The sequence below is a fragment of the Coregonus clupeaformis genome, unplaced genomic scaffold (assembly GCF_020615455.1).
Source record: "Coregonus clupeaformis isolate EN_2021a unplaced genomic scaffold, ASM2061545v1 scaf0287, whole genome shotgun sequence".
NCBI lineage: Eukaryota > Metazoa > Chordata > Actinopteri > Salmoniformes > Salmonidae > Coregonus > Coregonus clupeaformis.
The window spans coordinates 401950-426480 of record NW_025533742.1 but is presented as its reverse complement, the minus strand read 5'-3'; the positions used below and the strand labels follow the sequence as shown (position 1 = coordinate 426480).

At 42.4% G+C, this 24531-nt stretch overlaps 1 protein-coding gene across 3 annotated transcripts in view; it reads right to left on the bottom strand.

Annotated features, from left to right (window-relative positions):
* Window positions 1-1193: 1193 nt before the first annotated feature.
* Window positions 1194-24531, bottom strand: part of map9 (microtubule-associated protein 9) — a 130512-nt gene continuing 107174 nt past the window's right edge. For 2 of the 3 annotated variants that reach the window (XM_045214625.1, XM_045214626.1), the window contains 13 exons: window positions 21208-21284; window positions 16567-16663; window positions 15842-16375; window positions 15392-15621; window positions 13934-14045; window positions 11198-11265; window positions 10674-10744; window positions 10205-10367; window positions 9792-9881; window positions 9302-9463; window positions 6866-7011; window positions 6375-6510; window positions 1194-1439 (listed from right to left, as the gene is read on the bottom strand). In XM_045214625.1, the coding sequence (XP_045070560.1) occupies window positions 1320-1439; window positions 6375-6510; window positions 6866-7011; window positions 9302-9463; window positions 9792-9881; window positions 10205-10367; window positions 10674-10744; window positions 11198-11265; window positions 13934-14045; window positions 15392-15621; window positions 15842-16375; window positions 16567-16663; window positions 21208-21282 (2004 nt within the window). In that variant the 5' untranslated portion in view covers window positions 21283-21284 and the 3' untranslated portion in view covers window positions 1194-1319. Of the gene's footprint in view, window positions 1440-6374; window positions 6511-6865; window positions 7012-9301; window positions 9464-9791; window positions 9882-10204; window positions 10368-10673; window positions 10745-11197; window positions 11266-13933; window positions 14046-15391; window positions 15622-15841; window positions 16376-16566; window positions 16664-21207; window positions 21285-21586; window positions 21965-24531 lie in introns of those variants that run through there. The other variant, XM_045214624.1, reaches the window with a different exon arrangement.

The following is a 24531-nucleotide window of genomic DNA, read 5'->3' as shown; positions in this document are numbered from 1 at the left end:
AACATGCAACAATTTCAACGATTTTACTGAGTAAGGAAATCAGTCAATTGAAATAAATAAATAAATAAGGCCCTAATCTATGGACTTCACATGACTGGGCAGGGGCGCAGCCTTGGGTGGGCCTGGGAGGGCATTGGCCCACCCACTTGGGTGACTGGCCCACCCATTGGGGAGCAAGGCCCAGCCAATCGGAATGATTTTTCCCCCACAAAAGGGCTTTATGACAGACAGAAGTACCCCTCAGTTTCATCAGCTGTCCGGGTGGCTGGTCTCAGAAGATCCCACAGGTGAAGAAGCCGGATGTGGAGGTCCTGGGCTGGTGTGGTTACACGTGGTCTTTAGTGAGGTCGGGCACTGATGTTCGCCAATTAGGCCTGGCTCGTAGTCGGCGTTCCAATTAATCCCAAAGGTGCTCGATGGGGTTGAGGTCAGGGCTCTGTGCAGGCCAGTCAAGTTCTTCCACACCGATCTCGACAAACCATTTTTGTATAGACCTTGCTTTGTGCACGGGGGCATTGTCATGCTAAAACAGGAAAGGGCCTTCCCCAAACTGTTGCAACAAAGTTGGAAGCACAGAATCGTCTAGAATGTTATTGTATGCTGTAGCGTTAAGATTTCCTGGAACTCGGCCATGGAAACCCATTTCATGAAGCTCCCGACGAACAATGATTGTGCTGATGTTGCTTCCAGGGCAGTTTGGAACTCGATAGTGAGTGTTGCAACCGAGGAAAGACGTGCTTCAGCACTCGGCGGGACCGTTCTGTGAGCTTCTGTGGCCTACCACTTTGCAGCTGAGCTGTTGTTGCTGCTTGACATTTCCACTTCACAATAACAGCACTTACAGTTGACAGGGCAGCTTTAGCAGGGCAGAAATTTGAAGAACTGACTTGTTGGAAAGGTGACATCCAATGACAGTGCCATGTTGAAAGTCAGAGTATCTTCAGTAAGGCCATTCTACTGCCAATGTTTGTCTATGGAGATTGCATGGCGGTGTGCTTGATTTTATACACCTGTTAGCCAAATCCACTAATTTGAAGGGGTGTCCACATACACTATATATACAAAAGTATGTACTGTACATACATATACAGTATGTATGGTTGTGTTGTTTCTCCATGAAGTCATGAAGAAATGTGTCATGCAAGATTACATTTCAATCCAGAAAACCCAATAAAACCACAAAGTAGACAGAATTCCAAAAATCATTCTATAGAATTTTGTACAATTTCATAAATAACACAATTTCAGTCATGATAAAAACATACAACAATCTAAATATGAATAGGGTCAGCGATATAAATCCATAGGCTGTGCAGGGATTATTTTCCAAAGGGCACAGTTTTACTGGGTGGACTCCAAGGGGGAGGTGGATCGTCTTGCAGAATAGCTTCTATCAGTCTCTCCTTCCTCTGTCTTGTCTGTTGGCGTTCTTTCCTTCTCTGTAGGAGAATTGCAGACAACATAGTACCTCAATTGGCAGAAAATGTAATTTTCAACATGGCAGGGTTGGGTTCAATTCAAATTGAAGTCAGTAAATTCAGAAAGTGACTTTAATTTGTACAAAAAAATATACAAAATGTAGAATATATAATCCAAGAATGGATTAAAAAAACGTAGCGCGACCCTGCCCGCCTGTGGGGAAAACAACCTATGTTTACCATTGGCTCACAGCAAAAAGTTGACCTTTTTCAAACGCAGTATTCTTGTTGTCTGCTTGTTTTAGTCAATTACAAAACTACATTTAAGAAAAGTACTTTTCAACATTGCCTGCTCCCTAGCATTCTCACTACTTAGAAAAACGTAATATTGTAGGGCTTCCCCGTTTCATGACGACACTAAAAGACACCTGAGTGAGTGCTAGCTAGCTACCGAACGGAACATTAAGCTAGCCAAGACCAACAGCACAAACAAACGGACTATAGAGCTAGAAGTAGTGAGAAGAGTTACAAACGGACAGTTAAACGTCTTACCTGTGATTAAATGTTTTCCACACACATAGTTACGTGTAGCCTACTTGAACTCTGCGTCCCTACACAGAATAGCCTAGCATCCCTACAAAATCTCTCCCTATCCCAGTCTGCTGTCCCCACTTGCTTCAAGATGTCCACCATTGTTCCTGTACCCAAGAAAGCAAAGGTAACTGAACTAAATGACTATCGCCCTGAAGCACTCACTTCTGTCATCATGAAGTGCTTTGAGAGGCTGGTTAAGTATCATATCACCTCCACCTTACCTGACACCCTAGACCCACTTCAATTTGCAAACCTCCCAATAGATCCACAGACGATGCAATCGCCATCGCACCGCACACTGCCCTATCCCATCTGGACAAGAGGAATACCTACAGTGAGGGAAAAAAGTATTTGATCCACTGCTGATTTTGTACGTTTCTCCACTGACAAAGAAATGATCAGTCTATAATTTTAATGGTAGGTTTATTTGAACAGTGAGAGACAGAATATTAACAAAAAAATTCCAGAAAAACGCATGTCAAAAATTTTATAAATTGATTTGCATTTTAATGAGGGAGATAAGTATTTGACCCCCTCTCAATCAGAAAGATTTCTGGCTCCCAGGTGTCTTTTATACAGGTAACGAGCTGAGATTAGGAGCACACTCTTAAAGGGAGTGCTCCTAATCTCAGTTTGTTACCTGTATAAAAGACACCTGTCCACAGAAGCAATCAATCAATCAGATTCCAAACTCTCCACCATGGCCAAGACCAAAGAGCTCTCCAAGGATGTCAGGGACAAGATTGTAGACCTACACAAGGCTGGAATGGGCTACAAAAACATCGCCAAGCAGCTTGGCAACAGTTGGTGCGATTATTCGCAAATGGAAGAAACACAAAATAACTGTCAATCTCCCTCGGACTGGGGCTCCATGCAAGATCTCACCTCGTGGAGTTGCAATGATCATGAGAACAGTGAGGAATCAGCCCAGAACTACACAGGAGGATCTTGTCAATGATCTCAAGGCAGCTGGGACCATAGTCACCAAGAAAACAATTGGTAACACACTACGCCGTGAAGGACTGAAATCCTGCAGCGCTCGCAAGGTCCCCCTGCTCAAGAAAGCACGTATACATGCCGTCTGAAGTTTGCCAATGAACATCTGATTCAGAGGAGAACTGGGTGAAAGTGTTGTGGTCAGATGAGACCAAAATCGAGCTCTTTGGCATCAACTCAACTCGCCGTGTTTGGAGGAGGAGGAATGCTGCCTATGACCCCAAGAACACCATCCCCACCGTCAAACATGGAGGTGGAAACATTATGCTTTGGGGGTGTTTTTCTGCTAAGGGGACAGGACAACTTCACCGCATCAAAGGGACGATGGACGGGGCCATGAACCGTCAAATCTTGGGTGAGAACCTCCTTCCCTCAGCCAGGGCATTGAAAATGGGTCGTGGATGGGTATTCCAGCATGACAATGACCCAAAACACACGGCCAAGGCAATAAATGAGTGGCTCAGAAAGAAGCACATTAAGGTCCTGGAGTGGCCTAGCCAGTCTCCAGACCTTAATCCCATAGAAAATCTGTGGAGGGAACTGAAGGTTCGAGTTGCCAAACGTCAGCCTCGAAACCTTAATGACTTGGAGAAGATCTGCAAAGAGGAGTGGGACAAAGTCCCTCCTGAGATGTGTGCAAACCTGGTGGCCAACTACAAGAAACGTCTGACCTCTGTGATTGCCAACAAGGGTTTTGCCACCAAGTACTAAGTCATGTTTGCAGAGGGGTCAAATACTTATTTCCCTCATTAAAATGCAAATCAATTTATAACATTTTTGACATGCGTTTTTCTGGATTTTTTTGTTGTTATTCTGTCTCTCACTGTTCAAATAAACCTAACATTAAAAGTATAGACTGATCATGTCTTTGTCAGTGGGAAAATGTACAAAATCAGCAGGGGATCAAATACTTTTTCCCCTCAACACAGGGGCCCCACAAGGGTGCGTGCTCAGCCCCCTCCTGTACTCCCTGTTCACCCATGACTGCATGGCCACACACGCCTCCAACTCAATCATCAAGATTGCAGACTACGCAACAGTAGTAGGCCTGATTACCAACAATGACGAGACAGCCTACAGGGAGGAGTTGAGGGCCCTGACGGGGTAGTGCCAGGAAAATAACCTCTCCCTCAACAAAACAAAGGAGTTGATCGTGGACTTCAGGCGACAGCAGAGGGAGCACGCCCCTATCCACATCAACGGGACCGCAGTAGAGAAGGTGAAGAGCTTCAAGTTCCTCTGCGTACACATCATTGAAATCTGAAATGGTCCACCCTAACCAGACAGTGTGGTGAAGAAGGTGCAACAGCGCCTCTTCAACCACAGGAGGCTGAAGAAATTCAGATTGGCCCCTAAAACCATCACAAACCTTTACAGATGCACAATTGAGAGCATCCTGTCGGGCTGTATCACCACCTGGTACGGCAACTGCACCACCTGCAACTGCTTAGCTCTCCAGAGGGTGGTGCCGTCTGCCCAACGCATCACCGGGGGCACACTGCCTGCCCTCCAGGACACCTACAGCACCCGATGTCACAGGAAGGCCAAAAAGATCATCAAGGACAACCACCTGAGCCACGGCCTGTTCACCCCACTATCATCCAGAAGGCGAGGTCAGTACAGGTGCATCAAAGCTGGGACCGAGAGACTGAAAAACAGCTTCTATCTCAAGGCCATCAGACTGTTAAAATAGCCATCACTAGCCGGCTACCACCCGGTTACTCAACCCTGCACCTTAGAGGCTGCTGCCCTATGTACATAGACATGGAATCACTGGTCACTTTAATAATGTTTACATACTGTTTTACTCATTTAATATGTATACAGTGCATTCGGAAAGTATTCAGACCCCTTGACGTTTTCCACATTTTGTTATGTTACAGCCTTACTCAAAAACGGATTAAATATATTTTTTCCTCATCAATCTACACAGAATACCTCATAATGACTAAGTGAAAACAGGTTTTTAGAGATTTTAGGAAATGTATAAAAAAAAAAAAAAAAGACAGGACAACGACCCTAAGCACACAGCCAAGACAACGCAGGAGTGGCTTCGGGAAAAGTCTCTGAATGTCCTTGAGTGGCCCAGCCAGAGCCCGGACTTGAACCCGATCAAACATCTCTGGGGAGACCTGAAAATAGCTGTGCAGCCAAACTACCCATCCAACCTGACAGAGCTTGAGAGGATCTGCAGAGAAGAATGGAAGAAACTCCCCAAATACAGGTGTGCCAAGCTTGTAGCGTCATACCCAAGAAGACTCGAAGCTGTAATCGCTACCAAAGGTGCTTCAACAAAGTACTGAGTAAAGTGTCTGAATACCTATGTAAATGTGATTTCTGTTATTTATTTTTTTAATTATAAATTTGCAAACATTTCTAAAAACCTGTTTTTGCTTTGTCATTATGGGGTATTGTGTGTAGATTTATATAATTTGTTTTTCAACAGGACAATGACCCAACACACCTCCAGGCTGTGTAAGGGCTATTTTACCAAGAAGGAGAGAGATGGAGTGCTGCATCAGATGACCTGGCCTCCACAATCCCCTGAACTCAACCCAATTGAGATGGTTTGGGATGAGTCGGACGGCAGAGTGAAGAAAAAGCAGCCAACAAGTGCTTAGCATATGTGGGAACTCCTTCAAGACTGTTGGAAAAGCATTCCAGGTGAAGCTGGTTGAGCTGTCATCAAGGCAAAGAGTGGCTATTTGAAGAATTTCAAATATAAAATATATTTTGATTTGTTTAACACTTTTTTGGTTACTACATGATTCCATATGTGTTATTTCATAGTTTTTATGTATTCACTATTATTCTACAATGTAGAAAATAGTAAAAATAAAGAAAAACCCTTGAATGAGTAGGTGTGTCCAAACTTTTGACTGGTACTGTATATCAATTTCAGAAAAAAAGGCTGTGACGTAACAAAATGTGGAAAAAGTCAAGGGGTCTGAATGCTTTCCGAATGCACTGTATACTGTATTCTACTGTATTTTGGTCAATGACACTCCAACATTGCTCGTCCCAATATTTATATATTTCTTAATTCCATTATTTTACTTTTAGATTTGTGTGCATTGTTGTGAATTGTTAGATACTACTGCACTGTTGGAGCTAGGAACACAAGCATTTCGCTACACCCGCAATAACATCTGCTAAATATGCGTATGTAACCAATAAAATTGTATTTGCTATTTCTGTATAACAAAAAAATAGACGACAAAGTTGCCTCTTTTACAATGGGGGTCAATAGGAAAGAATGTTGTTTTCCCCCAATTTGTGGGCGTGGTCAATGGGAATTCCTTATTATTACGTGAATACCGACTGAGACTATAAAGCTACTTAAATGTGGTCTGTGTGCATACATACCAGCCATTTTTCATACATCTCCAAGGCCATCCTATCCTTCTCTTCTTTTTCGTATCTCTCCTCCTCCTCTTTGATCTTCTCTTTCCGACGCTCCGTTTTCACTTTTTCATGGACAACATCCTTCTTCCTTTCATTCCTATGTAATTTCCAGGGGAAGAAAAAAGGCAATTGTATCGTTTTTATTTCAATCATATCCTGTATCTATGCCAATACTGTAACATGTCCTCTAGTGTAACTGACCAATACATTTCTATCTGTGATTTTAAAGAGCTTTCATCAAAGCTTGTTACTTCAAAAAAGTTATCCCACTGATGTTTGAAAAAGAATATGCCACTTAGCAGACACATTTACCCAAGGTGACTTACAGTAGTGTCTGCATACATTTTAATATATGTATGTGATCCCTGCAGGAATTGAACCCACGACCTTGACGTTGCTAGTGCCACGCTTTAACCAATTGAGCCACCAAGGACCATCTTTGATGCTCTCACCAATTAGAAATGGCAGACATGGAATCTCTCTTTCTCTCCTCTTCCTTCTCTTCTTTCTTCTGTTTTAGTTTATTTTCAACCTCCTTCTGTTTCCTGTATTTCTCTTTGAGAAGTTCATCATGCCCCTGCTTCCACTTTACAAAAACCTGCAAGGACATACATTCATATAGATATTAATAAATGCAGATAATGTTTGAGAGTTTAGATATATTCTGTGAAGCTTATTAACTACTTAAAGGCCCAGCGCAGTCAAAAACGTAATTTTACTGTGTTTTATATACACTGCTCAAAAAAATTAAGGGAACACTAAAATAACACATCCTAGATCTGAATGAATGAAATATTCTTATTAAATACTTTTTTCTTTATATAGTTGAATGTGCTGACAACAAAATCACACAAAAATTATCAATGGAAATCAAATTTATCAACCCATGGAGGTCTGGATTTGGAGTCACCCTCAAAATTAAAGTGGAAAACCACACTACAGGCTGATCCAACTTTGATGTAATGTCCTTAAAACAAGTCAAAATGAGGCTCAGTAGTGTCTGTGGCCTCCACATGCCTGTATGACCTCCCTACAACGCCTGGGCATGCTCCTGATGAGGTGGCGGATGGTCTCCTGAGGGATCTCCTCCCAGACCTGGACTAAAGCATCCGCCAACTCCTGTTGTGCAACGTGGCGTTGGTGGATGGAGCGAGACATGATGTCCCAGATGTGCTCGATTGGATTCAGGTCTGGGGAACGGGCGGGCCAGTCCATAGCATCAATGCCTTCCTCTTGCAGGAACTGCTGACACACTCCAGCCACATGAGGTCTAGCATTGTCTTGCATTAGGAGGAACCCAGGGCCAACCGCACCAGCATATGGTCTCACAAGGGGTCTGAGGATCTCATCTCGGTACCTAATGGCAGTCAGGCTACCTCTGGCGCGCACATGGAGGGCTGTGCGGCCCCCCAAAGAAATGCTACCCCACACCATGACTGACCCACCGCCAAACCTGTCATGCTGGAGGATGTTGCAGGCAGCAGAACGTTCTCCACGGCATCTCCAGACTCTGTCACGTCTGTCACGTGCTCAGTGTGAACATGCTTTCATCTGTGAAGAGCACAGGGCGCCAGTGGCGAATTTGCCAACCTTGGTGTTCTCTGGCAAATGCCAAACGTCCTGCACAGTGTTGGGCTGTAAGCACAACCCCCACCTGTGGACGTCGGGCCCTCATACCACCCTCATGGAGTCTGTTTCTGACCGTTTGAGCAGACACATGCACATTTGTGGCCTGCTGGAGGTCATTTTGCAGGGCTCTGGCAGTGCTCCTCCTGCTCCTCCTTGCACAAAGGCAGAGGTAGCAGTCCTGCTGCTGGGTTGTTGCCCTCCTACGGCCTCCTCCACGTCTCCTGATGTATTGGCCTGTCTCCTGGTAGCGCCTCCATGCTCTGGACACTACGCTGACAGACACAGCAAACCTTCTTGCCACAGCTCGCATTGATGTGCCATCCTGGATGAGCTGCACTACCTGAGCCACTTGTGTGGGTTGTAGACTCCGTCTCATGCTACCACTAGAGTGAAAGCACCGCCAGCATTCAAAAGTGACCAAAACATCAGCCAGGAAGCATAGGAACTGAGAAGTGGTCTGTGGTCACCACCTGCAAAACCAGTCCTTTATTGGGGGTGTCTTGCTAATTGCCTATAATTTCCACCTGTTGTCTATTCCATTTGCACAACAGCATGTGAAATGTATTGTCAATCAGTGTTGCTTCCTAAGTAGACAGTTTGATTTCACAGAAGTGTGATTGACTTGGAGTTACATTGTGTTGTTTAAGTGTTCCCTTAATTTTTTTGAGCAGTGTATATTTCCACACTACCAGGTTGAAATAATTCTGTGGAATTGTGAAAATGATAATGCCCTTTTAGTCTAAGAGCTGATTGAAAAGACTGCCTGAAATTTCAGACTGTTTTGGTGGGATGGAGTTTTGGCCTACCTGGTGACATCACCATTCGGTAAATTAGTTAATAGACCAATAAGAAAGAGTTCCAAACCTCTCTGCCAATAACAGTTCGTTTTCAGCTTTACCCTCCCCACTCAAACCACTCCCAGACAGTCCTAGCAAAATTCTTGCTTGAGAAATCGCTATTTGATAAGAAGCTATTTTGGTTTCTTTTTGACCTGGGTACTTAATTGTTACGCAGAAATGATTTTATATCGAGATAAAAATGGCTGCATTGGACCTTTAAAATAAAATCTAAATCAATAAAACACTGTACAACATCTACAGCTTTGTACAATAAGAACTTTAAATCTACTCTTGAGGTCATGACAGACCGTGATGCGTACTTCACCTGCATCATCATTAGTCGGTCATATGTAATGTGTGAAATACACTTCCTAATATTGAGTTAATGTTTTGTGCACTCAGTGTATATTCTGTGCTAACCTTTTTAGCTGATTCCTTTTTCTCTTCTTGTTCATAAATTTCTCTTTGCTTCTTTTTGATCACGTCTTGCTTTTCTTTGACTTTTGCTTTGATTACTTCTGTTTTCTTTTCTTTCCAAGCCTCATAAGAGGCCTTGGCGTCGTCAATCTTAGCTTGCTCATCCTGTGGACACAGAGGCAATAATGTGTTATTTGATGATTTGCTGTTTTCTTCTTGTATCGTTTACTATTAATACATGAGGTGCTCTGAAGAACTACAGGACCTAAAATGGCTGCATTCGTAGTTTAAGTTATGCATAATGCATAACTTGGGTGGAAAGGTAATTCTTAAAATGAATGATCTCAATAGTGTCCATTCAACTATCTGAATATTTTTTTACAAATCTATAAATAGATGATAGAAATATGATTCTGTAAATAAATTGACACAATTGTTCATTTTAAACAGAAAATCTACTTTTAAGATGCAGTGCCAACATTTGCATCCTTACCTTTTTCCTCTTCTCTTCCTTCAACGTTTGTTCCCGTTTCTTTATTTGCATTGTCTCTTGGAACTTCTCCCTTTTCTTTTTCAGCCATTCCTGTTATTTTCAGAAAACAAAAAAAAAGAAATGTGGTGAAAATGGTACACCTCGTCAAACTAAGATAAACAGTCACATTTGACACGTTTTTAGATGTATATACCAACATATAGATAATGATATACAGTGATGAGGTAAGGTAGATAGATCATAAATGAATAATCACAACGGAGACACAAAATATACGATTTAAGCTTTCTCATATTCAGCATAGGGCCCAAAGGTTTTCTGCTCAGGTCACATGGTCAGGGAAAATGCCAGGCCACAATCATGCATATCTACAAAGTCTTCTACAAAGTCATCCAATCAAATCCTGCCCATACCTGGTATATGGCCGCCCTAAGAGAATCTGCAGCTTCGGGCTCTGCTTCCTTTAGCTGCACTTTACGATCCAGAACTTTCAGCGACCCCAAGTATTTGGACTCTGCTGTGTACGAACACACACTCTGTGACTTTCGGGAGCTTTTTGTCAGAGAACTTGAGGGCCTAGGGAAATAAAAAGAAAATCTTAATGACCAAGGTTTACCAGAAATGAAAATGATCCCCATGCATTACTCGTAGTTACGTTTCAAACAATGTCATACCCTGTCATAGTATTTGAAAATAGCATGTTGCAGTACTGCATAGTAGTTATTAGACTACCAATAATGGAAGATTTTCTGGGCATTAAGCATACTACTATCCTATATTTTGCAAAGTATAATATAGTTTGAGGCAATGAGTAAATAGTAAAGGAAGGACTTCCCTGCAAGATTTAGATAAATATAGAGAGAAATCAAATATGGTGTTTACCTGGTGTCGATAGATTTCTCAGTCACATGGCTGAGTCTGCTTATATGATCTGGGTGATCCTCTGAATCATCCTGAGAAGACGAAGAAGCATGAATCACTTACATTTTCCTAGATTTTAGAAAGGAAAACTCCGGCCCTTATCACAATCGTGCACTCTCAATACGTTTTAGAATCTCTACATTTTTTGTAAATCCCACTCGCTAAAACAGTGTGGTGAGGAGTTTTAGGAAAGAGAATGTTATAGCTCAGTTTAGTTTTAGGTTAAAATGTCCCTCAATGCAGTCTATAAAAATAGCATGATTTTTACTAGATGGAGCCTTTAATGAAACATGCAACTATGTGGTTGGATGTAATTTTAAACTGGTGAGTACGGTTTATTTTCCAAAATGATTACAAAGTGGGGTGAGGCTAATACTTCAGGTATACGATAGGCAACACAAAAATATCTGATTTCTTAGTAAAATCAAATAATGGCATCATCAATAACAAAATAAAACAAATTAAAACAGTAGTAGATGACTTACTTGATATTCTTCAAACGATGTGGAGTATTTTCCATCCTTTGCCTTGCTGTCTTCTGAAATATGTCCATCTGTAAAAAGAAATACCGTTTTTAGAATGTGTTGGATGTTGTCCATGTTGTCCTTCTTGAAACAATTGAGTCCCACAGTTGATAGTGTATGTCAGAGCAAAAATCATGCCATGAGGTTGAAGGAATTGTCCGTAGAGCTCCGAGACAGGATTGTGTCGAGGCACAGATCTGGGGAAGGGTACCAAAAAATGTCTGAAGCATTGAAGGTCCCCAAGAACACAGTGGCCTCATCATTCTTAAATGGAAGAAGTTTGGAACCACCAAGACTTCCTAGAGCTGGCCGCCCGACCAAACTGAGAAATCGGGAGTCAGGGAGGTGACCAAGAACCCGATGGTCACTCTGACAGAGATCCAGAGTTCCTCTGTGGAGATGGGAGAACCTTCCAGAAGGACAACCATCTCTGCAGCACTCCACCAACCAGGCCTTTATGGTAGAGTGGCCAGACAGAAACCACTCCTCAGTAAAAGGCACATGACAGCCCGCTTGGAGTTTGCCAAAAGGCACCTAAAGACTCTCAGACCATGAGAAACAAGACTCTCTGGTCTGATGAAACCAAGATTCAACTCTTTGGCCTGAATGCCAAGCATCACGTCTGGAGGTAACCTGGCACCATCCCTACGGTGATGCATGGTGGTGGCAGCATCATGCTGTGGGGATGTTTTTCAGCGGCAGGTACTGGGAGACTAGTCAGGATCGAGGCAAAGATGAACAGAGCAAAGTACAGAGAGATCATTGATGAAAACCTGCTCCAGAGCGCTCAGGACCTCAGACTGGGGCGAAGGTTCAAACAGGACAACGACCCTAAGCACACAGCCAAGACAACGCAGGAGTGGCTTCGGGACAAGTCTTTGGGGTCTGAATACTTTCCGAAGGCTCTGAGGTAAACACTAGGGGAAAGTTTCCAACCAGACTCAGAATAAATCTACAGTGGGGAAAAAAAGTATTTAGTCAGCCACCAATTGTGCAAGTTCTCCCACTTAAAAAGATGAGAGAGGCCTGTAATTTTCATCATAGGTACACGTCAACTATGACAGACAAATTGAGAAAAGAATATCCAGAAAATCACATTGTAGGATTTTTAATGAATTTATTTGTAAATTATGGTGGAAAATAAGTATTTGGTCACCTACAAACAAGCACGATTTCTGGCTCTCACAGACCTGTAACTTCTTCTTTAAGAGGCTCCTCTGTCCTCCACTCGTTACCTGTATTAATGGCACCTGTTTGAACTTGTTATCAACAACAGTCACACTCCAAACTCCACTATGGCCAAGACCAAAGAGCTGTCAAAGGACACCAGAAACAAAATTGTAGACCTGCACCAGGCTGGGAAGACTGAATCTGCAATAGGTAAGCAGCTTGGTTTGAAGAAATCAACTGTGGAAGCAATTATTAGGAAATGGAAGACATACAAGACCACTGATAATCTCCCTCGATCAGGGGCTCCACGCAAGATCTCACCCCGTGGGGTCAAAATGATCACAAGAACAGTGAGCAAAAATCCCAGAACCACACGGGGGGACCTAGTGAATGACCTGCAGAGAGCTGGGACCAAAGTAACAAAGCCTACCATCAGTAACACACTACGCCGCCAGGGACTCAAATCCTGCAGTGCCAGACGTGTCCCCTGCTTAAGCCTGTACATGTCCAGGCCCGTCTGAAGTTTGCTAGAGTGCATTTGGATGATCCAGAAGAGGATTGGGAGAATGTCATATGGTCAGATGAAACCAAAATATAACTTTTTGGTAAAAACTCAACTGTCGTGTTTGGAGGACAAAGAATGCTGAGTTGCATCCAAAGAACACCATACCTACTGTGAAGCTTGGGGGTGGAAACATCATGCTTTGGGGCTGTTTTTCTGCAAAGGGACCAGGACGACTGATCCGTGTAAAGGAAAGAATGAATGGGGCCATGTATCGTGAGATTTTGAGTGAAAACCTCCTTCCATCAGCAAGGGCATTGAAGATGAAACGTGGCTGGGTCTTTCAGCATGACAATGATCCCAAACACACCGCCTGGGCAACGAAGGAGTGGCTTCGTAAGAAGCATTTCAAGGTCCTGGAGTGGCCTAGCCAGTCTCCAGATCTCAACCCCATAGAAAATCTTTGGAGGAAGTTGAAAGTCTGTGTTGCCCAGCCACAGCCCCAAAACATCACTGCTCTAGAGGAGATCTGCATGGAGGAATGGGCCAAAATAGCAGCAACAGTGTGTGAAAACCTTGTGAAGACTTACAGAAAACGTTTGACCTGTGTCATTGCCAACAAAGGGTATATAAGAAAGTATTGACAAACTTTTGTTATTGACCAAATACTTATTTTCCACCATAATTTGCAAATAAATTCATAAAAAATCCTACAATGTGATTTTCTGGATATTTTTTCATCATTTTGTCTGTCATAGTTGACGTGTACCTATGATGAAAATTACAGGCCTCTCTCATCTTTTTAAGTGGGAGAACTTGCACAATTGGTGGCTGACTAAATACTTTTTTCCCCCACTGTATGCCTGGACTAAAAAGCATGCTTATGAGAGAATCTCCCTTGAGCGTGCTTTTTAGTACAGGAGGAGACTATGTTTGGGCCTGGGAATCCAACCTAATCGGTTCTTTTTCTTTGCACACTTAAGTGCTGTTTAGCGAGCAGAAAATGTCACCCATGCTCTTCTTACCTCTACTCCAGGAGCCGTCAGTAGATTTGTACAGGGAGTCTGACTGCCAACCTACGGCTGAAGAGGATGACTTGCGGAGTTTAGATGAGATGGAGTGGTCTCCTTCAGGGCCCTGTGGGGAAATACAACAATACAATATTACTTAATTGTCGAATGCAAATCAGAAATGTGTATTTTTGCTGTTTTGAGTTATTCCCAACCCTCAAGAAATAAACGTTCTCTTCTCATTGAGGTTAAGTCGTATCATCATCATCATCCAAAGGTTGTGATAAGGGCCAGATAGTCGATGGTGCCGTTGTTTATTACTACCATCACAGCATTGTCTACATTATCTAACTGATCCATTTGATGCAGATTATTATGACCTCTCCTCAAATGTGTTTCGATAGTGACAGATGTGATAAGGATAAATCTGAGTGGAAAAAGAACGGCCTGGTCAAAACCCCATTCCTCGCCCCCTGTGCCCTTAAGCAATCTGAAAGGATTGAGACGGGTATAAACAACATGGCAAAAATCCCACTCTGTCCATCTGCGGGCAAAGGTAGAGTTACTTCCATAATCCATATTGTTTATACCTATCCCAAATCTTTCTGACATACAGAACATTGAATGACAAGGCACTAGCAGCTGGGTCATAGAAATTGACCACTATTATAGATATTGTCTACATCTTTATCTCTAGTCTTGGATAATCTACAGGTAAATGCCAAAATTAAGGAAACACCAACACAGTGTCTTAATTAGGTCGTTGGGCCACCACAAGCCGCCAGAACAGCTTCAATGTGCCTTGGCATAGATTCTACTAGTGTCTAGAACCATTCTTCCACAATAAATTCCATTTTGTAAGTCGCTCTGGATAAGAGCGTCTGCTAAATGACGTAAATGTAAAATGTAAATCACGAGGTGTTTTGTTGATGGTGGTGTAAAACGCTGTTTCAGGCGCCGCTCCAGAATCTCCCATAAGTGTTCGAATGGGTTGAGATCTGGTGACTGAGACGGCCATGGTTCATCAAGTTGAGCAGTCTTTGTCACTGAAGCTCCTGCCAAACGTGCCCCAACAATCACCCCTCTTTCAAAGTCACTGAGATCTCTTCTTCCTGCCATGGTAGCCAAAATAATGGGCAACTGGGCCTGCCCAGCATTTTTATACATGACCCTAAGCATGATGGGATGTTAATTCCACACCTGTGTGGAAGCACCTGCTTTCAATCTACTTTGTGTCCCTCATTTACTCAAGTGTTTCCTTTATTTTGGCAGTTACCTGTATTTCTTTACAATTATTATCTCTATGGTGTCTTCGCCTGGTCCCAGATCTGCTGTCTTGCCAACTCCTACTGTATGGTCATAGTCAAGCCAAGCAACAATGTCCATACGACAAAAACAATAGGAGATGGCAAGATAGCACAAACGTTTCTGGCCCAGGTCAAAGTATCAATAAGACAACATTACGTGACTCACGTGTGGACTATGACTCCTGCCGGTTGTTTTGCTAGAGGATGAAGTGGTAGGGGTGCTGGCCATTTCGCCCTGGTCAGTAGAGGAAAGGGAGATGGATACAGAGGAGGTGGGGGGTCTGCTAGGAGGAGTTTCCTTGTCGACGGCGACAGGCTCCGCCTCGGTTTGACTGCTCACCCTCAGGGCCCTCTGCCTGGGTTTGGGTCTGGGCGGCTCATTCTCGACAACGCTGTCTGAATGGGGAAGGGATTCGAAAATAATACTCTATTAATAATACCTAATAATTCCTAAGACTATAGCTTCAAACAGATATCATAGCTGACATGAATAAGATAACGTTGACTCAATGTCGCCCACAAATTGTGTCATGACCATCTCAAATACATCATACATAACATTGTACATATTGATGACAGGAACAAGCTATATTAATTGAGGGAGATTTAAAGTAACCTGTCAAGGATGCACATTTGACAAGTCTATGTAATGGCTGTGGAGTAGCTGGTTTTCCTTCTCCTCCAGTCCCCGATTCTTTGCTCTCCAACAGACCACCATTAGCTGGCAGGGGCAAGGGGGAATCCCAATGGCTGTTGTTCTCCGAAGTTGGTTGTAATGGGGATTCTGTTTGACTTGGTTGCGAGGGTAGGGAAAGAGGATATTTCAACTGACTGTTCTGTGACGCCGAGGATTCTGTGTAGTCTTGGTGAGGGCTTTTAGAGTGCAATGAGGGTAAGGAGTCCGAATCCTTCTGGTCGCTGCTACCTCCAATGAAGCCGTCTGTTTGCTCATTTTTGTGTGGATCAGGTGTCGCCAAATCTTGTAAGGGGGAAGTGGCCTTTCGCATCTTCATGAATGACACTCTCTTCGGCCTTTCGTTTTCCTCCTCGTCGTCTGACAGGTTGAAGTCGTTGATCTTGGCTTTCTTCTTTCCCGCCTTGAAGGCATCGATTCTCTTTTTTCTTGAATTGAGAAGTTCTTTCAACACATCTAGGAAAATATTACAAACACATCTGTCAGTCAATTTTGTGGTCAACTTATAACAGTGTTGCCAAATGTCAAATGTAGCTGGCCAATATGAAATTATAGTGTAATGGGGGGGATTTAAGATCACTGAAGTTCAGATTTAGATTTAGTGTGATCGACGTATGTGCCACGCATTAGTATGATTAATGTCTTACCATCTTCATCACCATCTTCATCAAAGTCATCTGAATAGGAGTATTGGTCAGTCTTCTTTTTACTTGCTCTAGCAGAAACAGCCGCCTCCAGCTCATCCTAAGAAACGGGGGTTGCAACTCAATATTAGGAAGGTGTCCTTAATGTTTTGTACACTCAGTGTATTTCAAAGCACTCTCAGTAGACCATTTAAAACCCTTTTATTCATAGGCTACTTTTGGCTAAGGCCAGGATAAAAGACGTACCTATGTGATGCTGCTAAACCAGCCTTGATTAAGGGGAGGGTAGGCTATGCTTGGTTTTTTATCAAAAGAAAAGAAAAATGGGGGGGAACCTATTTTTTTTTTTTTGTATGTTTCTAAATACGAGATTCACCGGCACAAAAAGCACATCTCTCCTTCTATGGGCACTGTGCACAATGGCTGGATAGGCTGCGCTTCCGCTCTCAAAATCCATGCCATTATCAACTGCGCTATGTTAAGACCTGCTTTTTGTGGGTCTTAAAACTTCCCATTAGCGCTGCATGAAATTGTCACTTTTGCGCTTGTTTGTAAGGACACACCTCAAATATGACCACCCTTCCCACCTCAGTGCAAGCTTGCTGATGTTAGACAGGTAAATTGCCGAACCTGGCGTTAGGGCTGGAAATTGACGAAATTGCAAAACCAACGTTGGTTTGACACTTGCGTCTCCTTAGCGCCGGCTGAAAATAGAGCCCTAGATATACAGTACACTACCTCCTTTTTGTTTTTTGTATACATATTATTTTGTCACCAACCATTTGAACTCTAACCTTTTTGGGCTGGCCACCAACTAGAGAGTCGAGACCGAGCTGGCCCTTAAGGGCGCCGACACACTGGGATTTTGAGTCTGAGTATTTCAGATGGAGACAACGCTTTTTCAATAGGAGTCATCTGTTGCCAAATGATTGACAACGGATCATGATTGACGACCAAAAAAAACACACAAGCGGTCCGTCTTTCAACTCGTCCGACAATAGTTGACTTGATAAAGCCGGTTAAAAACAGTGTATATTTTGCATTTGTGAAATTATTTTGATGATAACCTATGTTTGTCCTGTGTAACTGCGGGCTTTTCTTTGTGTGCTGATATCCATCGTTTTTGCATGTGATGTCTGTCAAATTGCGCCCCGTAATCCACTGTTTTCCAATGGAATAGGAAAGTTACGATTTCAAAACTTGCTCTACCACTCGATACTTTTATAAATATCCATTATGTGATGCTTACTGTGCACCTGTGCTTATCCTGATTGTTATAGAGTTGTCATTTGGAGTTGGAATCCATTGTTTTTGTGTAAAATGCTACTTTTTGTTCAGCACCCAAAGAAAAGCTTAAAGTTGAACCGGACAAACATAGGTACAAGGTAAGCATTAAATAATGGACATTTTTACAAGTATCGACTGATAGCGACTCGATGTAGTCGGTGGTACACTCTGCCGACACTCATCGCAACTCCAATGAGATGTGGGCCTATAATGGAGTTGCGTTTACTAAGCTAGGCCTATACCTACATGAAAGGTAGGCTATTTTTGTTCTAGCCTATGGCTTACCCACATAAAAAAAATACTACAGTTTACTATAGAATACTACCGTACGTACTACTGAATTCTGTAGTAAAGTGTAGTATACTATAGTAAATACTACAGTAATGTCCACAAAAACACTACAGTCCGCAAAAACACTACACTTGTATTGTAAATACTACAGTATCCAATTTGCATAAAGGCCTACCCTGCCCATTCCCCTTCCGCATATCCCAATTTGTGCCACCCATAAGTGAGAAACCTACATACATGCCAAGTGTAGACCATATATTGTGTTCCCTACAGGTTATAGAAAAGAGCCTAGGCTCTTAACTATCTGTTTAGATCCCAGTTCTACCTACCAACAGGTTATGTATTTCTCCAGTAGGTTCTTTATTTTTTAAATAATTTATAAACAATACAAAGCATACACATACAAACGACAACATCATACAAACATCAACTACATCACCCCTGCCCAGACTCACTAGCACACATCCCCCATCTCCAGCGGCCGCATCACTTTCCGCCACATGGCCTGAAACTGCACCATTTTGTTTCTCTCCATAGCCCACGTACTTTCAATATTGAAATACAAAATAATTCGATTTTTCCATTGTGTTAATGATGGCGGATTGATTTCCATGTTTTTAGTATACGGTTTTTCAAGATGAGTGATGAGAAGAGCATCATCCAACCCATCCGGTATCTCACTACACCCCCATAAGCCATGTCTTGAAATATGCAGACAAATTGATTAAAATAAAGTTTACATTGTGATATTTCTGACAGCCAACTTTCTAGCTCTGCCCCCACTTTATAGCATTCCCAGAAAGCATGGATTATTAGTTTTACACTTAAGACGTGACTCTGCCATTGTGCTGTAGAACTTGTGAATTTAGTCTCTTGTCAGCAATTGACTTGTGCCGGCGCTGCCCGGAGTGCCGTATCGGCACTTCTAATTTTGGGGAATTGCATACCAGCTCCTCTATAAAACAAAGTAGCCTATCGCCGGCCCAGATTCACACACGGAGGCAAAAACGGTTGATCAAAGTGGAATGAAGGCGGGATCTGCATTGAATAGCAATGGCGAGTGGGTATTCATTTCCTGCTTCCGTTTTGTTCAAATGTATTTGCCGCTAGTCTGTGAATCTGCGTGACAGTAGGCTGTTCGAGATTGCGCAGCCTGAATGAGCATGATGCGCTGTTCCAAATTGTCAAATGAGGGTCCGTAAAGGAACAAAAATTATGAAACTAATTTCCATGAATGTAATTCATGAAGGCACACTTTAAAATATTATCAATCACTTAAAAATCTACATATCGGCCATTAGCGTAATGACCCTTCAGTGCGTGTCTGTGTGTGCTGCGTGTGCCACTGTGAGTGGGCCATTGCCAGAGAATAGAGAGCGCGACACTTCAGCAGCAGGTATAAAATAATGCCAGACAACAGACAAACTAGACAGCCAATTCAAAACATAATTTGTAGCAGTTTCTCGCTAGTTAACTATGGCTAAAGCATTAGTGTCGTTGTCGCCTTTCCACCGGCACTGTAAAAAATATAAACGCAACATGCAACAATTTCAAAGATTTTGTTGAGTTACAGTTCATAAAATTTAGGGCGGCAGGTAGCTTAGTGGTTAAGAGCGTTGTGCCAGTAACCGAATGGTCGCTGGTTCTAATCCCCGAGCCGACTAGGTGAAAAATCTGTCGATGTGCCCTTGAGCAAGGCACTTAACCCTAATTGCTCATATAAATCGCTCTGGATAAGAGCGTCTGCTAAATGACTAAAATGTAAATACAAGGAAATCAGTCAATTGAAATAAATTAATTAGGCCCTAAACTATCAATTGTACATGACTGGGCAGGGGCGCAGCCATGGGTGGCCCAGCCAATCAGAATGAGTTTTTCCCCACAAAAGTGCTTTACACAGACAGAAATACTGCTAATGGGATGGGATCAGACACAGCAGCCTTCTAGTGTCAATAATGCTTACTTTTTCCATGTAGGCTATAATAATAGTCACGAAAATGTTGGGAGAAGTCATGGAAAATGTGTATAAATCCTTAACAGTGAATAATCAGAAGTATGAATGAATTTAGGTGAACATAGTCTAATGGACCGACTTGGAAAAAGACAGCTCCTGCACTTCTTTCATCCCAAGTCAAGCATTGTTTCTTGTATAATACATTCTATAAATTAGCTTATACTGGATTAAGTGTACATTTTCGTTAACTGTAATTTTGTTATGCTCCAACTTTCTGTGCCAACATCAGTTCTTGGTTCCAATAGTTTATATATTTTTCGAGGACATTGTCAGTTGGATATGTTCTTTGCAAGGTTTTGTATATCTTCCCTATCATATGAAAATAATTTTCTGACTCAAATAAGATTCCCTCAAGGTTGCTCTGATGTCCAAAAGATTTCAAATCGAAATTTCGTGATATGTAACTTTTAAGTTGCATGTATTTGAAACTATCTACATTGGTCAGTCCAAAATTACTTTTTAATTCTGTCATGGAAATACATTTATTTCCTGTTAACAACTAATTTAGGGTTTCTATGCCTTTAGTTTTCCATGTGGACTAATTTATCAGTGAATTCTGAAAAGCTATCCAAGGATTGTTCCATAAGGTTGTGTTTTTAGGAACTGATATTGGTTCGTGTAGAATACGTTTCATTTTCTGCCATATTGTTATAGTGTTCTTAACTATGAAGTTGTTAATGTTTAAAAACGTATCAACTCCAGTAGGTTTCCTCAAGGAGAATGCCACCACTTCTATGTCAAAGACAATAAAACAAAAACACTATAGTAAATACTACAGTAACGTCAGCAAAAACACTACAGTAAATACTACAGTATACTACAATCCGCAAAAACATTACATTATTTACTATACTACAGTTAACTACAGTATTTATACTATAGTTAACTGTAAATACTACAGTATATATACTACAGTATACAGTAAATACAGCAAAAACACTACAGTGAATACTATAGTATGTATACCAAAGCATACTATAGTATTTTTTCATGTGGGTATAGGCAGTTAGGCATATAGTCATGGGTGCTGAGCAAGCAGGATTTATAGCTACCTGAAAAGTTGTTCTCCTCGACACCTTCGGACTTTGGGTGTAAGCCAGTGTTGTGCTGAAGTCTTTATCTGCCATTCCTGGAAATCAAAAAGTTAATTTGAGATGCCAGCCATGTGAATCGCTTAGGTAGCTAGCTACCAAGCTAGTTTAATTTGCAAGCTACTGTAGCTATTTGACTTAGACAAAACGCCTTGCCATACAGATCAAGGTTATCTTGGTTATTTCTAGTTTTGAATAAGCTAACATCAGCTAGGTCAACCAGCTCACTTTTTATTTCTAGGGAAAACATGATGTAGCTAAAGCTGCCAGAAATATCATGCTGTCTCACGAAAAACAACTAGCTAGCTGTATGCTAACGTTAGCAATTTGATCGTTATACCTGAGTTGGTTTGATCTTGTTTGTCAAGTAGCTAGGTAGCTTGTTGCTAAAACAACACGTTTCACCGAAGATGGTTTCACTGAATGAAGGGATTCTATTACGCTGGCGCGGGCGCCCGGTATGCGTAGTTTGCGGCGGGTAAAAAGCGATGCCATTCGTTTTGGAACCACGCTGCCCCGTTCTGATCGACGGCGAAGTCGACTCAAACAAAGGTGACTTAGTTAGCAGGTTTTATGTTTTTGAACGATGGATCATGCTGCCTTGTTGACAACATAACCAAGCGGTGAAGAATGCTGTTCGATTTGAGCAGGGCGCTCATCCCTCACCGGGTTTCGCCTGGTCACGTGACAGACCATGGGCCGGTTCAACTCTGGCCAGTGTATTACTAGAACTCTGCCATTGTTGGGTCGTCACTAGTTACCACAGACAGAAAGTCATACACAGTAACCAGTAACTAAGGAAGTGTTTCTGGATCATTTCCAGGTCACGTTTTTCTTCAAGGTGGGAATTTCATAATAAAGGGCCCCTATACAAAAGCGTAAAATATATTCATGCAACAATATTTTATACATATGAATAACCATTTATCTGTATTTAGCTATATATATATATATAACATTTGCATACATTATTGTAAAAAAAAACTAAAAACTGACCATTTAAAGGAATACCCTTACACTTAATGAAGCCCTTTTATCTATTGTACTTCCCCAGAGTCAGATGAACTTGTGGATACCATTTTATGTCTCTGCGTCCAGTATAAAGGAAGTTAGAGGTAGTTTTGCGAGCCAATGCTAACTAGCGGTAGCCCAATGACTAGAAGTCTACTGGAAAAGCTAGCATGCTATCTGTTCCCATAGACTTCCAGTCATTGCGCTAACACTAGTTAGCAATTGCTCTAACGCTACTTAGCAACTTCCTTCAAACTGCACGCAGAGACATAAAAATGGTATCCATGAGTTCATCCAACTCTGGGGAAGTTTCATTTACAAAAACCTGAAGTATCCCAAGCACAACACATGGACTGTACAGAGAAAAATGGGATCCTAGCCCTATATGATAAATCAGAAATCAGTATAAAATGAAAGATATGGAATGAAAAAAAAACATGTCTGGGAGTATTGACAACAATAGCGAAATCCTACTTAAACCTAGTATTCCAGCTTTAATGTACAGTAGATTCTGTTATCTTTGTGATAGTCCCCGTGCCCAAGAACACTAAGGTATCCTGCCTAAATGACTACCGACCCGTAGCACTCACGTCTGTAGCCATGAAGTGCTTTGAAAGGCTGGTCATGGCTCACATCAACACCATTATCCCAGAAACCCTAAACCCACTCCAATTTGCATACCGGCCTAACAGATCCACAGATGATGCAATCTCTATTGCGCTCCACACTGCCCTTTCACAGCTGGACAAAAGGAACACCTATGTGAGAATGCTATTCATTGACTACAACTCAGCGTTCAACACCATAGTGCCCTCAAAGCTCATCACTAAGCTAAGGACCCTGGGACTAAACACCTCCCTCTGCAACTTGATCCTGGACTTCTTGACGGGCCGCCCCCCAGGTGGTAAGGGTAGGTAACAACACATCCGCCACGCTAATCCTCAACACGGGGGCCCCTCAGGGGTGCATGCTCAGTCCCCTCCTGTACTCCCTGTTCACTCATGACTGCATGGCCAGGCACGACTCCAACACCATCATTAAGTTTGCAGATGACACAACAGTGGTAGACCTGATCACCGACAATGACGAGAGCCTATAGGGAGGACGTCAGAGACCTGGCCGTGTGGTGCCAGGACAACAACCTCTCCCTCAACGTGATCAAGACAAAGACAATTGTGGACTACAGGAAAAAGAAGAGGACTGAGCACGCCCCCATTCTCATCGACGGGGCTGTAGTGGAGCATGTTGAGAGCTTCAAGTTCCTTGGTGTCCACATCACCAACAAACTAACATGGTCCAAGCACACCAAGACAGTCGTGAAGAGGTCACGACAAAACCTATTCCGCCTAAGGAGACTGAAAAGTTGCCTGGTATGGCAACTGCTCGGCCTCCGACCGCAAGGCACTACAGAGGGTAGTGCGTACGGCCCAGTACATCACTGGGGCCACGCTTCCTGTCATCCAGGACCTCTATACCAGGCGGTGTCAGAGTAAGGCCCTAAAAGACACTAGCCACCCTAGTCATAGACTGTTCTCTCTGCTATCGCACGTCAAGCGGAACCGGAGTGCCATGTCTAGCTCCAAGAGGCTTCTAAACAGCTTCTACCCCCAAGCCATAGGACTCCTGAACATCTAATAAAATGGCTACCCAGACTATTTGCATTGCTCCCCCAATTTAAATTATTATACAAAATTCTTGCTACCAATAGAATGTTATTTATATGGGGGATACATTCTTCCCAGCTCTGCAGATGTTGCTGCGAAGAGACAGAAACCTTAGATCATTTGTTTTGGTACTGTCCATTTGTAGCTTATTTTTGGTCACAGGTCCATGAATGGCTTAAGAATTGCAATATTTACCTGGAGCTAACCCTGCAGATAGCACTACTGGGTGATCTGAAAAGTCATAGTCAATCGATCAATAATATAATAATACTTTTAGGAAAAATGTTTATTTTAAATGTACAATCTGTAGAAAAAATGAGAATGGAAGGGTTCAGAACCTTTGTGAAACATCACAGTACAGTTGAAAAATATATGGCAAATAGAAATCCAATATGGATGGTGTTGGGAGATAGATGGGAGGTGTTGAATGGAGCTGAAGGATGGGACTAATAACAACTAACAACAGCTAATAACAACAGGATAACTGGTGTAGAGCATACTGTATCCATAATAAGTAAATAGGTTATAGGTTGAGAGCTTTTGTGAAAGAGCACAGTTGGAAAGATATGGCATATAGAAGCAAACCTGGTGGACATCATGAAGATGATCG